A 15787-nucleotide genomic window follows, 5' to 3' on the forward strand; every position below is an offset into this window, starting at 1 on the left:
CTCTCCACTTAATGCTCTGAATGCCACCTCCTTCCACATTTTTAGGTACACGAATCTTTTCTCTTGTTTATGGTCAATGTTTCAATCTCTCCGGGGTCTTCTCCATGGGACAGACCTGCACCGTTCAATATGGTAGCCACACGTGGCTACTGAACAGTTGAGATGCATTTATTTCCATTGAGATGTGCCGTGAGTAAAAAATACACACCAGATTTTGAAGACTGAGTATGGGGAGAAAATGTAAAACTTCATCGATAATTTCTTAATACTAATCACACACTGAAATATTTTGTAAGCCTTGGGTTAAATAGAACATATCATTAAAGTTCATTTCATCTATTTCTCTTTACTTCTAAAATGTGACTACTGGGAATTCCCCAGCATCCAGTGGTTAGGACTCCCCCCTTTCACTGCCGAGGGCTCAGCAGGCCACTGGGCATAAATAAATAAATAAATAAATAAATAAATAAATAAATAAATAAATAAATAAGTAAACAAATAAATAAATAAAAATAAAATGTGACTGCTAGAAAGTTTAAGGTTATATACGTGGCTTCTATTATGTTTCTATTGGACAGGGCCGGCATATAGACACATGATCATCTCTACCATATTGAAAAACAAGATCCAAAAGGGAAAAATAGGTCTGAGGGCACAGATGACATTCCTTCTGCTCGATCCCCCACCCCCACTGCTGCTGCTCCCTTTTTCCTCCTCTTCTTCCCCCCTCTCACTTTCGGGTCACTACTCTGTAGGCCAGTCTGGCTCCTGATCCACTACAATGACTTTCTTTGGGGTGAGCAGAGGCTTCTTAGCTGGCAAATCCAAGGCATCGTTTCCGGTCCTGTCACTTGACTAGTCCCTGCTGGTTCTGCACGGCTCTTGTGTGCAGCGACTGTCTTGGTCAGCTCTGCAGGCTTAGCAACTGACGGAGCGGGCTTGGCACGCGGCAGGCCTGCAGTGAACATCTGCGTAACGAATAAAACACGCAGAAGGTAATCCCGCCCTCCGAACCTGCACCGCTAGTTCACTCTGCAATCCCGACGGAGGGCCTCCTGCGTGTCCGGCATCGTCACGGGCTGGGCACTGGGGATCCCTGTCCTCCGGCGGTCCTTCAACACACCTAAGTGTTGCCGTCACCACGGCATCTGTGGCTGCGCGAGGCTCACGGAGGCGGCAGCGAGGGTGACTGTGGGGTCGGCTCCCAGGGCTGGAGAATGGCAGATGAAAACCCCAAACCAAGCCAACTCCACTGCCCCGCGTCCGGCAGGCAGGAGCGGGGCTGGCACCAGGCGAGGATCGCTTCACTCATTCCTCTTCCATTGGTGTAAGAGGCTCTCTCCGCTGGAAACCTCCAAACGGGATGGGCGAGCCGGGGCCTCACACCCAGGCGCAGGGACCCAACGATGGGGGAGGGCGAGCTGTCCCAGACCCGCGCTCGGCGTCGGGGTCCCCCCCAGGCCCCTCCCCTGCCGGCGGGACCCCGGTGAGTGTCTGTGCTCGGCCGTCCGGGCTGCGCCCCGCTCCGGGGCCCCCGAGCCTGACAGGCCGGGCTCCCTGCCCTCCTCCCTTCCCTCGGGTCCGACCACAGAGCCCGAGGCGCCCCGACCCTCCCGGGCTCACTGAGCTCGGCGCGCAGGCCGCCCTTACCGGAGCCGGGGCTGCCTCGGCCATGGTCCTGCGCTGTCCGGCCGGGGCCGGAGTCGCCGCCGCTGCCGCCGCCTCCGCGCTGCCCCACGCAGGCCGACCCCCGGCCTCTCCGTAGGCGGCACCCGCCCGGCCCTTCCTTCCCGACCCGGCTCTCGCACTGCCGTCGGGCCCGGCTGCTCGGGGCGCGGGGACGCGGCAGAGGCGCGGGACGGCCGGCCGGTGGAGCTCGGGTGGCGGGCAGGCTCAGCCGCGCTCAGCCCGCAGCGGCCCCTCAGCTGGCGCTTTGTGGGCACCGAGCGCACCCCAGGGACCGCTCGGGCCTAGACGCGCCGCCCGCCCGCCGCGGCAGCGCGCCCCCTGCCGGCCCCGGCGGCCACTAGCGCCCCACCGGCTGGTCGGGCTTCGCTCGGCTCCGCTCGCGAACGGTTTGTTCTACGGAACTAAGTGGGTCTTGTTTTCTCACAAACCCCGAGAGTGCTCAACAGATTGGTGCTTAGGGCCCAGCCACAAACCAGGGCTCATTCTGGGAAGTGTTTTTCTTTCTGGAGGCCCAATCAGCAGGCCCCGTCTGAAGGGAGGCGCCAGGGGGAGGGCGGCCCGATGCAGGAAGGTGGAAATGGGCGGAGTGCGAGGTCCAGGTGCCGGACAGGGCGTAGGGTGACAGTGGGTTAGAATCAGAGACCATGAGGCACAGATATGTGATGAAGACGACGTTCGTCACTTGCAGAAATTGCAAATGTGGCTCCCAAGGGGAAGCGGTTCACATCCCACGTGGCCGGTGTTAGGACCAAAACTACAGTCGTCCTTATATCTCGGATTATTGAAGCTGGGGTTTGCTGGGTCTGTGCTAACGGACAGCAAAGAACCAAGTGCTATCTACGGAGGTTGTGTATCTAAGGCTGACAGAGCGTATGTTACAGTAAGACAACCACATAACCCTGAGTTTCCAGCAAGGCCCTCCTTTCAAACAGGCTGAACGTGACCCAGAGTCCTCCCAAACCTGTATTTCAGCAAATGAATCGTCAATGCCCATAACAGTTAAAGAAGCTACAAATCACAAAAGTATGAGAACCGTCCTGTTGGGCCTGCTCTTGAGCCTACTAAGCTATTTTTACACTGTAGCTACACCTGCAGTATGTAATTTGAGGTCTACCTCAAATTAATATATATTTTGGTCAAATGGTGAATGATGGTAAAAAATTGTCATTGTAAAGCAATTATACTCCAATAAAGTTGTTTAAAAAATTGCTATTCTCTGAATCAGAATATCACCATAATCGAATGAACTTCTAGAAGAGAGGGGGGAAATCTGAATTTTCTTGGAAAGGAAATTCATTTTTGTAATTTTATTATTAAAAATGTAGTAATTAAAACTTTAAAAAATTTAAAGTTTGAACTTACAAGGCAAGAACAGCAACTGCTGGACACTCCTATGACCATTAAATAGAAACAATTGTATTACTAAATAAGATACTTTCAACTGAGCTTCTTGGGGCATAGGTCTAGTTCTGCCAGTATAATATGGTAACATTACCATTAAATATTCTTTCTTCTAATAGGAGCTTATTAAGGTAAAGATTTTCTCTTTTTTAATTCTTAGCCTTGAAAATTTGGGGGGATGGTGATAGCATTTCATCGAAGCAATTTTGCTGACTGAAGTTTTGTGCACTGTTTCAAGAAAATACATATTTTCAGAAGCAGATTTAAGATGGCCATCCTCATATTTTTAATTTCTAATTCCTTTTTTTAATATCTTTTTACTTTATTTTATTTTTAATTTTTGGCTGCATTGGGTCTTCGTTGCTGTGCATGGGCTTTCTCTAGTTGCTGCGAGAGGGGGCTACTCTTCCCTGCAGTACGTGGGCTTCTCATTGTGGTGGCTTCTCTTGTTGCGGAGCACGGGGCTCCATTAACTGTGGTGCACAGGCTTAGTTGCTCCGTGGCATGTGGGATCTTCCCAGACCAGAGCACGAACCCGTGTCGCCTGCATTGGCAGGCGGATTCTTAACCACTGCGCCACCAGGGAAGTCCCTAATTTCTAATTTCTAGTATTTTAGCCTGTTCTTGCCACTATACATACTCACTGGAGAAAAATTTTTTCTTAAACTTTGGATCTAGAAATGGGACAATGGAGCAATTTAACTGGTTTTCAAGTTAAGAAAATAATTGAAGTTTCCATCTGCATCTTGGCTTTCCTTGTATGCACGTCAATTTCAGCATCTTCCTTAGAGTAGAATCAAAAGGAAATCTTTTTTCAGCAGCAATGATGTAGGAAATACTTGCATTCTTAAGGCACATCAATTTATTCAGCAAGTTCCAGCAAACAAACTGCTTTCCATGCAAATCACCATTGGTTATTAGTAAGTCTTGCTACGTTGGTAACGTTCTCTGGAAAATACAGAATTAAGGCCTTCTTTATTCTAGAAGCCTTTGACGGATGTAATAGCTGTTGTTCTATCTTGTTTAAATATTTTGCATATGTACACGACAAGACAATTTCAAAGGTTCTTGTTTAACAAAATTTGTTATTGGTTGAAGAAAAATTGTGGAAGTAGTCTACAATCTTTCTGCTTGAAGCCACTCATTTTCTATTACATCTTTTAAAGCTATAACCATTTTCTGAATATAGAACTGAAGGGAGTAAACAAATTATATGCTTGTACCCATAGCCTTTACCATATTTGTTCTGTAGTCAATAATTTTGTGCATTTCTCTTTACAGATTTTACATTCCATAAATGTTTCTCAAAGTCAAATTCACTACGTGTGTGAGACCCGGGAATCGTTCATCAAGTAAGGAAAGAGGAAACATAGTTGAATTAATCATTAATCCTCTATGTTGTCAAACCTAAAAAAATTAAGGTTGATTCTTCATGTCCAAATGTCACATATACCATATACGTACTGTGGTAGCATATTTCATAATTTCAATAACCTTTTTGTGTACAACAAAATATAAATCAGGAAAAAGTTTTTAGGAATGTTTTCTAAAATAAATCAATATTTAGAATTCATAGCTTGGGCAAATCTAAAAAATCCTTTCTCTTCAACAGCTTAAAATGGTTATCAGTCTACAGTAATTATTTCTACAAGCTTTAAAAAATATTACCCTTCACAGATCCCAAACCACAAGGCATTGTCTAATTAAAAGCATTCTTGTAAAGTCCGTTGTTTAGAGAGAAGAAATGTATTTTGGGTGTCTCATTTTATCTCCTTTCTCCTTTTTTTCCAGGCTCCCTGTCTATTTTTAATCATGTCTCAATCAAAGATGATTCATCATATATGTCTTGTACATGACTTTTTTTGTCCTTGTGAAACTTTGAGGTAGCCATGTTGACATTCTGCATTTAATTTTACCCTCCTAATATGTGAAAAATTACCAAATAGGGCTTTTTCTTTTTTAGGATTAACAGACCAAATGGAATTTAATTAAACATTAGTTTCTAAAGATTACTTAGTGTTATGAATGCAATTGCACCAAATAATTCTACAGTAATTAGAATTGTGATACAATCTAATCTTTGTTAGTTTTGCCCTGTGGTCATATTTATATTTTTATGAACATCTGTAGGTTCAAAAAGGATATATTGTTTTTTTTAAGTTATCTGGATGACATTCTCTCAATATTCACATTAACTTAATATTTACTATCTGAAAGTTCTCATTTATTACATAAAATCAGCACCTTTCATAATCCTCAATAATTATTGTAGCATTTTACTTTTGCAATATTAAAAATACATTCATATATACCTCAATTGTTAGCATTTCCACATATAAAGCACATCATCGGATTTTGCACTTCTAGTTACATCTGGAATTTCAAATATTTAAACTTGAGAGCAGATATTCATATACTAACAATGACTGATATGCCATGTTCTTTTTAAATTACGTTTTATTGTAGTACAGTTGCTTTACAATGTTGTATTAGTTTCTGCTGTACAGCAAAGTGAATCAGTTATACCTATACATATATCCACTTTTTTTAGGTTTCCTTCCCATTTAGGTCACCACAGAGCAGTGAGTAGAGTTCCCTGTGTTATACAGTAGGTTCTCATTAGTTATCTATTTTATACATAGTAGTGTATATATGTCAATCCCAATCTCTCAGTTGGTCCCATCCCCCCCTTCCCCCCTTGGTAACTGTGAGTTTTTTCTCTACATCTGTGACTCTATTTCTGCTTTGCAAATAAGTTCATGTGTACCATTTTTCTAGATTCCACATATAAGCGATAGTATACAATATTTGTTTTTCTCCTTCTGACTTACTTCACTCTGTAGGACAGTCTCTAGGTCCATGACATGCCATGTTTACGTTACTGAAGATTGATGCACTGATGGGATATGATGGAAATCTACCCAACAGCACAGTCTTACTCATGTACAAGTTTAAGGATGCCAGAAATGGCATTGAGTAAGCATTCAACTATTCCACTTTGCAGTGGCCAAGGCTGAACACCACAGCTGAACAGCAGAATTTGGCCAAACACTGAACTTGAAGCCAAATAGAAAATAGTGCACCCCCAGAACATGTGCATGTAGTTCTCATCCGGGCGTATGTGAAAGGCCTGGCAGTTGTGCAGTGACCAGATTACTGTGATTGTAGATGGAAATTTCCAAGTCTATTATCCATCTCGGTTGGAAGTATGGATGTTATTTTTTATTTAAATATTTTTATATTTATATGATGTAAATAGGTTGAAAATATTTTCTATTTTTACTACCAGTGGCCACCAGAATTCTGAGGCTGACGCCTTTACTTTTTCTTTTTGTCTTTCTCCATTCACGTTTATTATTCTTTTTCTGTGCTTTGCAGAATAGTTGAAGTATACAGCGATTATAAAGAAGACAAAAGCCACCTATAACTGCACTATTCAGAGATAATCACTCAGCATTTTGGTGTCTATCCTTCCAGGCCTCTTTCTTCTATGTATATTTGTTTGTTTGTTTAACATAGTTGGAACCGTAAGTACTGTTTTGCAAGCTGCCTTTATTACTTAATACACTTGAATATCTTCCCTAGCATTAAATATACTTCTAAAACATAAATGAAATGTTTACATATTACTTCATTGTACAGGTGTTTAATAATTTATTTACACATGTAGGTTCTAATTTTTACCACAACATAAATTTAAGATGATTCTGCTTATCCATAATTTTTATAAGCTTTTTTGATTGTTTTCTTAGATGCAGTTGCCAGGAGTGAGAGATTACTGGGCAAGGGCATGATTATTTTAGACTCTTGAGATATGTGGCTATCCAGAGAAGTTATGCCAATTTACATTCCCACCAGCAATACATAACTCTCACTTTTGTTTTTGTTGCTGTTGTTGTGTCTTTTAATGTTCCAAAGTTTAGCTTTTATTTATTTATTATTTTAAATTTTTTATTTTATTTTTTGGCCACGCCACACAGCTTGTGGGATCTTAATTCCCTGACCAGGGGTTGAACCTGGCCCCTCGGCAGTGACAGCATGGAGTCCTAACCACTGGACCACCAGGAAATTCCCCAAGTTTATTTTTATGTAGTCAAATCTGTCAGTGTGTTTCCCTTTATGCCTTCTAAATTTGTGTTTTGCCATGTTACTACAAAACTACAAAAATAGTTTTACATTTTCTTCTAGTTGTGGGAAAAATTATATTAAAGTCTTTCCCTTTCATGATCTCTTTATAGCAATAACAACTAACATTTATTGAGTACCAAATGTCAGGGGCCATGCTATGCTCTTTACATGTATTATATAATCTAATCTTCTCAACTATTCTATAATAGAGATAACATGCCTTAAAAGTCAAATAATTTGCCCAAGGTCACAGGACTAAGAAGTGGACAAGTAGGGATTCAAATACAAGTTCTTTTGACTTCCCAGTCCAAGTTGTTTTTTTCTTTTAATTTTATTGAAATATCGTTGATTTACAATGTTGTGTTTAATGTCTGCTGTACAGCAAAGTGACTCAGCTATACATCTATATATTCTTTTCCATTATGGTTTATAAAAGTATAGTGAATACAGTTCCCTGTACTATACAGTAGGGCCTTGTTGTTTATCCACGGCCCAAGTTCTTGACTATTCTACTGCACTACTTCCCCGCGTATTTTTTTTTTAATATTTACTTATTTGTTTATTTGGCTGCGCAGGGTCTTAGTTGCGGCATGTGGGATCTAGTTCCCTGACCAGGGATCGAACCCAGGCCCCCTGCATTGGGAGCGTGGAGTCTTAGCCACTGGACCACCAGGGAACTCCCCATATTGCCTTTAAACCAAATATTAATGTGAAATTTTTACCTGAATGAGGTAAGAAGAGAGAGCCCACCAATCAGAGATGGCTGAGGATGGTTATAGATTTTTCACTGAGAAGACATTACAATTTGAAACATTCAATGATATGCAAAATTGTCTTTTCACTGCCAAGTGTAAACTGATTAAGAACTTTTGGGTTTTGGAAAAGTCAACAATGATCATTGACACTATAACGTTTCTTTCACGTTTTACAATCATTTATGAGTGCCTCCATGTGCCAGATATTTTACAGGGGATAAAGAGTGGAATAAGGTAAACTTTCCTCGTGGGGCTGTAGCTTTACTTAGCAGCGGGAGGTGGCAAGAAAGCAAATAATTTCAACTCAATGCATATTGTGTAATTATGTGACCTCGTATTCATTTCCTAGGACTGCCATAACAAAGTACCACAAGCTGGGTGGCTTAAAACAACAGAAATTTAGTTTCCCACAGTTCTGGAGGCTATAATTCTGAAATCAAGGTGTTGGCAGGTCCATGTTCCCTCTGAGGCTCTAGGGAGAGTCGTTCCTTGCTTCTACCTAGCTTCTGGGATTTGCTGGCAATCCTTGTGTTCCCTGACTTGTAGAGGCATCACTATCACTCCAATCTCTGCCCCCATCAACTCATAGTGTCTTCCCTGTGCCTCTGTGTTTCTTCTTCTCTTCTCCTCTTCTTATACGGACACCAGTCATATTGGATTAAGGGCCCACCCTACTCCCATATGACCTCATCTTTTTGTTTGTTTTTTGGGTTTTTTTGCGGTAAGCGGGCCTCTCACTGTTGTGGCCCCTCCCGTTGCGGAGCACAGGCTCCGGACGCGCAGGCTCAGGGGCTATGGCTCACGGGCCCAGCCGCTCCGCGGCATGTGGGATCTTCCCGGACTAGGGCACGAACCTGCGTCCCCTGCATCGGCAGGCAGACTCCCAACCACTGCGCCACCAGGGAAGCCCGGGAAGCTCCCATACGACCTCATCTTAACTAACATCTTAATCACATCTGCAAAGAACCTATTTCCAAATAAGGTCACATTCACAGATACCAGGGGTTAGGACTTCAACATGTCTTTTGTGTGGGGGGGGATATAGTCCAACCCACAACAGATATAAACATGAAATAAAAGCAGCTATAGTAAGTAGCATATAGGAAAGAAACTTTTTCTGTGTCCTGGGAGTTTCAGGGAAGGTTTCCTGGAGAAGTTGACATAGCTGAGTCTTGAAGGAAAATAGAAGTTATCAGCTGTCCCGGGAATGGGAGATGGTCGTTCCAATCAGAGTGAAGAGCCATGCAAAGTCCCAGAGGTGTGCTCAGCATGGGATATTCAGAAAAGTACATGAGGGGCAGTGCTGTTGGATCTTAAAATGTGGTAAAGTGGGGAGCAGAGCGCAGATGCAGAAAGTTAGGTTGGCAAGCTAAATGAAATCATAAAAGAAGCTTGCAAAAAATTTAAAACAGCAATTAGGTAAGGAAACTGAAAATGAACTAGTGATTATTATTTGTTTACACAACCATCAGGTTTAATCCCTACATCAACCATATGACATACATGTTTTTTACTCCATAGTTTATGTGAATTTTTGGTGGGCAATTCTCCATGGTGTTTCTACATGTCTTGTAACAGTTTTTATCCTGGACTGGATAAAACTGTTTCATTCAAGGGAATGTGTATGCAAACAACCTGGGAGGACAGAGACCATGTCTCCCCCTGGGGGAGAAGGCAGATTTTTTTCTTGACAAAGATAGTAAAGATATTGTCTTCCTCCAGGTCAGAGGTTGGACAAGTCAACTAACATCCCCCTTACAAGATTAACATAGGATTGCTAGATTAAATATAAGAGGCCCAATTAAATTTGAATTTCAAATAAACCACACGTAATTTTTAGTGTCAATGTGCCCTGTGAAACATTTATATTAAAAATTATTTGGGGGGACTTCCCTGGTGGCGCAGTGGTTAAGAATCCGCCTGCCAATGCAGGGGACACTGGTTCGAGCCCTGGTCCAGGAAGATCCCACATGCCACGGAGCAACTAAACCCATGTGCCACCACTACAAAGCCGGAGCTCTAGAGCCCATGAGCCACAACTACTGAGCCCGTGTGCCTAGAGACTGTGCTCTGCAACAAGCGAAGCCCCTGCAATGAGAAGCCCACGCACTGCAATGAAGAGTAGCCCCTGCTCGCTGCAACTAGAGAAAGCCCGCATGCAGCAACAAAGACCCAACACAGCCAAAAATAAATTTTAAAAAAATTATTTTTTGTTTATTTGAAACTCAAATTTAACTGGACATTTGTGTTTCTACTTGCTAAATCTGGCAGCCCCAGCTGGGGGCTCCTAGGCTCGCTGTTCCTTGGCACAGGTCCACTGTGTGTGCCTTAGCCACCTGGGCCATATTGTGTCACCCCCAGGAATGAATTGACCGGAACACGAAGCTCACACTGCCCCCTGCTCTGTGAGTAACAGAGTCCTTTGTCTCTGACCCAGGAATTTCCTGTCTTGTCCAGCATCCATGGAAACTATGGCAGGCTAACTTGGGAACTTGCAAATAGGGTAAAACCCTGTGTAGTTCCTTACTTGACACCAATCCCCTATTGAGACACACTTAGATTATTTCTAGTCTAAATAGATAATATTGCTTTTATAAGCAATATAGTAACAGATATCCTGGAACATAATTCTCTGTGCATAGGTACAAAACCATCTGTTGGAAAAATTCCTAGAAGTGGAATTGCTGGGTTAAAAGGTGTGTACATTTAAAATGTTGAAGTAGGGACTTCCCTGTGGTCCAGTGGTTAAGACTCTGCACTTCCAACGCAAGGGGTGCTGGTTCAATCCCTGGTTTGGGAACTAAGAGCCCAAATGCTGTGCGGTGCAGCCAAAAATAATTAGAAAATAAGATAAAATGTTGACGTCTATCAATAAATTGTCCTTCATAGAGGTCATGTTCACAAATTCTCACCAAGATGTATGAGAGTGCTTTTTTCTTCCATATTTGTAACCCAATGTATTATGAACTTTTTTGATCTTTGCCAACCTAAGTAAAAAGTGGAATCTCATTTAATTTAACTTTGTATTTCTCTTATTATGAGTAAAGTTGAACATCTTAAGCTTAAAAGCCTTGGGAATTTCCTTTTCTGTGAACTGTTCACATTTAAAATATTTTTCTGTTGAGTTGTTGATGTTTTCTTGTTGAGTTGCACAAACTCTTTATATAACACAGCAATTTTTTATGTGTTATATATACTTTCCCTAGTTTGACATCTGCCATTTGGCATCTTGCAAAACAGAAATTTTTTAGTTTTATGTAATTGACATTTTCAGTCTTTTATGATTTTGGGGTTTGGTACCTTGCTTAGGAAGGCCCTCCCCCCTCTTGAGTTTTTTCTTTCTTTCTTTTTTTTTTAATCCCTCACATTTTTGGAAGAAGTCTTCATGAAAGAAACAATAACTCAGGGACTTCCCTGGTGGTCCAGTGGGTAAGACTCTGCGCGCCCAGTACAGGGGGCCAGGGTTCAATCCCTGGTCAGGGAACTAGATCCCACATGCATGCCACAACTAAGAGTCCACATGCTGCAACTAAGACCTGCAGCAGCCTAAATAAATAAATAAATATTTTTTAAAAAGTAATAATAACTCACAACTTCAGCCTCGCTTTCGGTGCATTTTGCTATCATCTCTGGGGGACTTCTGGTTCATTGACACTTTTTTTTTTTGAGTAGGTGGTATGACTTTATTTTCTTTATACTTTTGCATTTATTTACAGAGACCTTCTTTTTTATGATAAAATATTATACTTTTGATCGTGTGGGATATACAGAGTTTTCTGACACTCAAAAAACTTTCCTTCTTATATTGTTCTCAAGCAAATTTGCAGACAATTGTAATGCTCTCAGATTAAAGCTTTTGGTAAAACTCATTATGGAAAGTGATCCAGATCCCAAGTCATTTAAAGAGAAGAGCTTTACTTATTCTTTCTAGTCTTGCTTAAAGTGGCAACATATTTTGATTTTAATATTCTTTCATACAACAAAGATGTGTTTACCTACTCTGTATCAGATTTTGTACCCTGGCAATAGAGCAGGGAACAAAACAAATTCCTGTCCCTACGGAGAAGGACATCTACATTGATCTCTCTTTTTTTAGTTGGGGTATAGTTGTTTTACAATGTTGTGTTAGTTTCTACTGTACAGCGAAGTGAAGTAGTGTTCCCTGTGCTATACAGCAGGTTGACACTTTCACAGCACAAAGCACTTACTAACTTGGCACACTTGTGGGATTCCTCAGCGTGGACACTGCAGAGACTACTTTGAGATGCATCAGAGGAAACTCTTAACGTATGTCTGGGGTGCTGCAAGTCCCAGGGGAGCTCGCTCTATCATTTCCAAAGTGAGACTATGACACTGGGTTTCTCCAGGTTTCATTCCCGAAGAGACAGAAATGGTCACCATCACCAAAACACAGTATAACTGCAACCACAGAACATTTAATTTTGACAAGACAATGAGTAAGCAACAGGGTCCCAAGCCTTCCCCATGGCTAGTTCCCCTGAATCCACATTTTATAAATTTATAGATGCCTCCTGGGGATTTATTTCAGGAACTCCCCATCTGTGTCATTGTTACACTTTCTCCAGCTGTTACGGGGGTAGAGAGCCTCGAACACATATTTTTTCCACAGTTCACTACAGCTCATGGAAACGTTTCCTTAATGTAAGACTAGGAGGGCCAGATCTTTAGAATGGAAAGGGTGGACTTCCCTGGTGGTACAGTGGTTAAGAATCCACCTGCCAATGCAGGGCACATGGGTTCGAGCCCTGGTCCGGGAAGATCCCACATGCCATGAGGCAACTAAGCCCATGCACCACAACTACTGAGCTTGCGCTCTAGAGCCTGTGAACCACAACTACTGAGCCCGCGTGCTACAACTACTGGAGCCTGTACCCCTAAAGCCCACGCTCCGCAACAAGAGAAGCCAATGCAATGAGAAGCCTGCGCACCGCAAAGAACAGTAGCCCCTGCTCGCTGCAACCAGAAAAAAGCCCACGTGCAGCAACGAAGACCCAATGCAGCCAAAAATAAAATAAATAAAATAAAATAAGTAAATTAAAAAAAAAAAAAGGGAAAGAGTAATCTGTTAGATGATGCATTTTGCCCCATACAGCAGGTGGGAGTGGCTAATATGATTCCTAAACAAAATTCTATGCCAGGCATCTGTTAATATGCAGCTGGGGACCAGACTGCCACATTCTCCCGGAATTCCTAGATTCAATACAGCCTCCCCCATTCATTCCTGCTTAAAAAACAAGATTTTTTTCTCCTGCTTATTAAGGAGGAAACATCAGAGTTTGCTTGTAAATAGTGATTCAAATCAGAGTTCAAACTTGACAAATGCAACTTTACAATCTAAGCTGCAGGTTAGGATATGGTTTCTCTTTAGGGGTTGACAGGCACCTTCCTCCTCATTTCCAGCACCGTACCAGAAAAAGAACAGTGAACAGTGAATCCCAGTAATTTAAACAGATCCTGGCTTAGCCCCAGAAAAGAAAAAAGTAAAAATAAAACAGAATATTATAGGTAAGGTTCTTCCTCCGTGTGTGTGTGTGTGTGTGTGTGATTTTTCAGAATCTTGGGTTTCTCTAACCAGATATTTTAAAAGAACTGGTTCATATATTTTCATTTAAGTGTATATGATGCTTCTCAGTGAAATGAGAAAGGCAGTTTTCCATCTGGTTCTGGGATTTTTAGATCTTTTACCTGCTCCTTTTAAAGAAGGTAATAACAACAGCTGACTTATGTTGAGTGCTTACTATACACCAAGCGCTGCTGGAATAAGCACATTGTAGCTTTTAGTTCTCATAGCGCCCCCATGTGGCAGATACTTCACATCTTGTGTGCCTCCAGTATGTGCTTAGTGGAATGACGGCACTCAAGTCTACTGACTGTGGAAAGCTTATAGAGGTTTAATATTAAAGAGGACTAGAGGAGTCCCAACAGTCATGCAGCAACACTTTCCATTTCCCCACTCGTTGCTTCTCCACCTCCAGAGATTCGATGATTATCTCAGAGGCAGGATGGTTTGAATGTTCAGACATCTATAACTGGACTTTCATTTTCTTCCTGCTTCTGGTCTAAGTTACTGGTTCTGAAACATTTGTGTGTATAAGAACTGCTGTATATGGGCTTCCTTGGCGGCGCAGTGGTTGAGAGTCCGCCTGCCAATGCAGTGAACACGGGTTCGCGCCCCGGTCCGGGAGGATCCCACATGCTGCGGAGCTGCTGGGCCCATGAGCCGTGGCTGCTGAGCCTGCGTGTCCGGAGCCTGTGCTCCACAACGGGAGAGGCCACAACAGTGAGAGGCCCGCGTACCGCAAAAAAAAAAAAAAAAAAAAGAACTGCTGTACAGAGTTGTATGAAACCATGTGTACAACAATTAGGAGCAAATTGGAAGACGTTTGGGGTAACTTTGACTATATCTGATTTTTGCCTAATATGCTGGCTTTTATGCTGAATTCTTAGCAGGGAAATAACACAGGACTGGGAGATTCAGGCTAGGAGAGAAAATAAGACTCGAGAGAAGAAAGCCAAGGAGACTTCCAGGTAGGGTGAAGGATGTGCCTCTCTGCATACCAGACAATCTGAGGCTGAGGGAGGTGGGAGAGGGGCGAGGCCAGGAGGAATGAATGCCAGGTACTATGATAAAACTGCCTTATCTATGTTCTCTCACTTAGTTTTTATTTTTATTTTTTGCTTACATATATTTTATTTTTAATTTTATTGAAGTATAGTTGATTTACAATGTTGTGTTAGTTTCAGGTGTACAGCAAAGTGATTCAGTTATACATATACATATATTCATTCTTTTTCAGATTCTTTTCCCATATAAGTTATTACAGAATATTGAGTAAAATTCCCTGTGCTATACAGTACTTCCTTGTTGGTTACCTATTTTATATATAGTAGTGTGTGTATGTTAATCCCAAACTCATAATTTATTCCTATCCACCCCTCCCCCACCAACATTTCCCCTTTGGTAACCATAAGTTTGTTTTTGAAATCTGTGAGTCTGTTTCTGTTTTGTAAATAAGTTCATTTATATCATTTTTAAAATTAGATTCCACATATGAGTGATATCATATGATATTTGTCTTTCTCTGACTTACTTTACGTAGTATGGTAATCTTGAGGTCCATCCATGTTGCTGCAAACGGCATTATTTCATTCTTTTTTATGGCTGAGTAATATTCGATTTTATGTATGTACCACATTTTCTTTATTCATTCCTTGTCAATGAACATTTAAGTTGCTTCCCACTTAGTTATTACAGCGACCCTTCAGATATGGAAACTAAGGTTCCAAGTGTCAAGTGACTTGCTTGGTGTCACAAAGATGGCGGACGATATAGCCTATATCCAAAGCCAGGTCTTTCTCACATTAAACTCAAGCTCTTTCCACCATAGGTGGCTTCCTTGTGTAATAGGACTCCCTGAAGTCAGCCAGAAAGAACTCTGGGGAAAATGGAGATGTGCAAAGTTGGTTTGGGGTGGCCTAAAACTTGGGACAGGATAGTTGTGAGGCCGTGTAGGGAAACACCTTCCTCATTCATGGAGAACAGAAGGGCTGACCTGTACAGATGGTTTAGGAAGCTAAGCAGAATTTTACAAAAATAGCTGTATTCATGCCTATTTGTGATTTCTTTCCTTCTGTGTAAGAGACATCCAGAGACTGGGTAGCCATTTACACACTAAGTGTGTAATAGGTAGGGGTGTCCTTCAGGTGCTCACCTTTCTGGCCTCCTGGGAATATCATTTGAATGTCCCAGTAAAAGACATTGTAAGCCCAGAAACTTAATTAGGCTGAAAACT

The 15787-nt window shown here is 42.0% G+C and overlaps 1 protein-coding gene and 1 long non-coding RNA gene across 2 annotated transcripts in view; one reads left to right on the forward strand and one right to left on the reverse strand.

Moving 5' to 3' along the window:
• Positions 1 to 2109, reverse strand: part of ZNF398 (zinc finger protein 398) — a 34634-nt gene extending 32525 nt beyond the window's left edge. The window contains exon 1 of the mRNA XM_022578607.3: positions 1651 to 2109. Within this exon, the coding sequence (XP_022434315.1) occupies positions 1651 to 1674 (24 nt within the window). The 5' untranslated portion in view covers positions 1675 to 2109. The remainder of the gene's footprint in view (positions 1 to 1650) is intronic.
• On the forward strand, positions 954 to 10976 carry LOC149748343 (uncharacterized). The gene is made up of 3 exons (XR_016394259.1): positions 954 to 1327; positions 4372 to 4442; positions 6469 to 10976. It is a non-coding gene; the product is annotated as an uncharacterized LOC149748343 (long non-coding RNA).
• Positions 10977 to 15787: the final 4811 nt, after the last annotated feature.

Source organism: Delphinapterus leucas, chromosome 9 (genome assembly GCF_059928025.1).
Source record: "Delphinapterus leucas isolate spDelLeu-1000000601 "Yukka" chromosome 9, BTC_Dleu_Yukka2, whole genome shotgun sequence".
Lineage (NCBI taxonomy): Eukaryota > Metazoa > Chordata > Mammalia > Artiodactyla > Monodontidae > Delphinapterus > Delphinapterus leucas.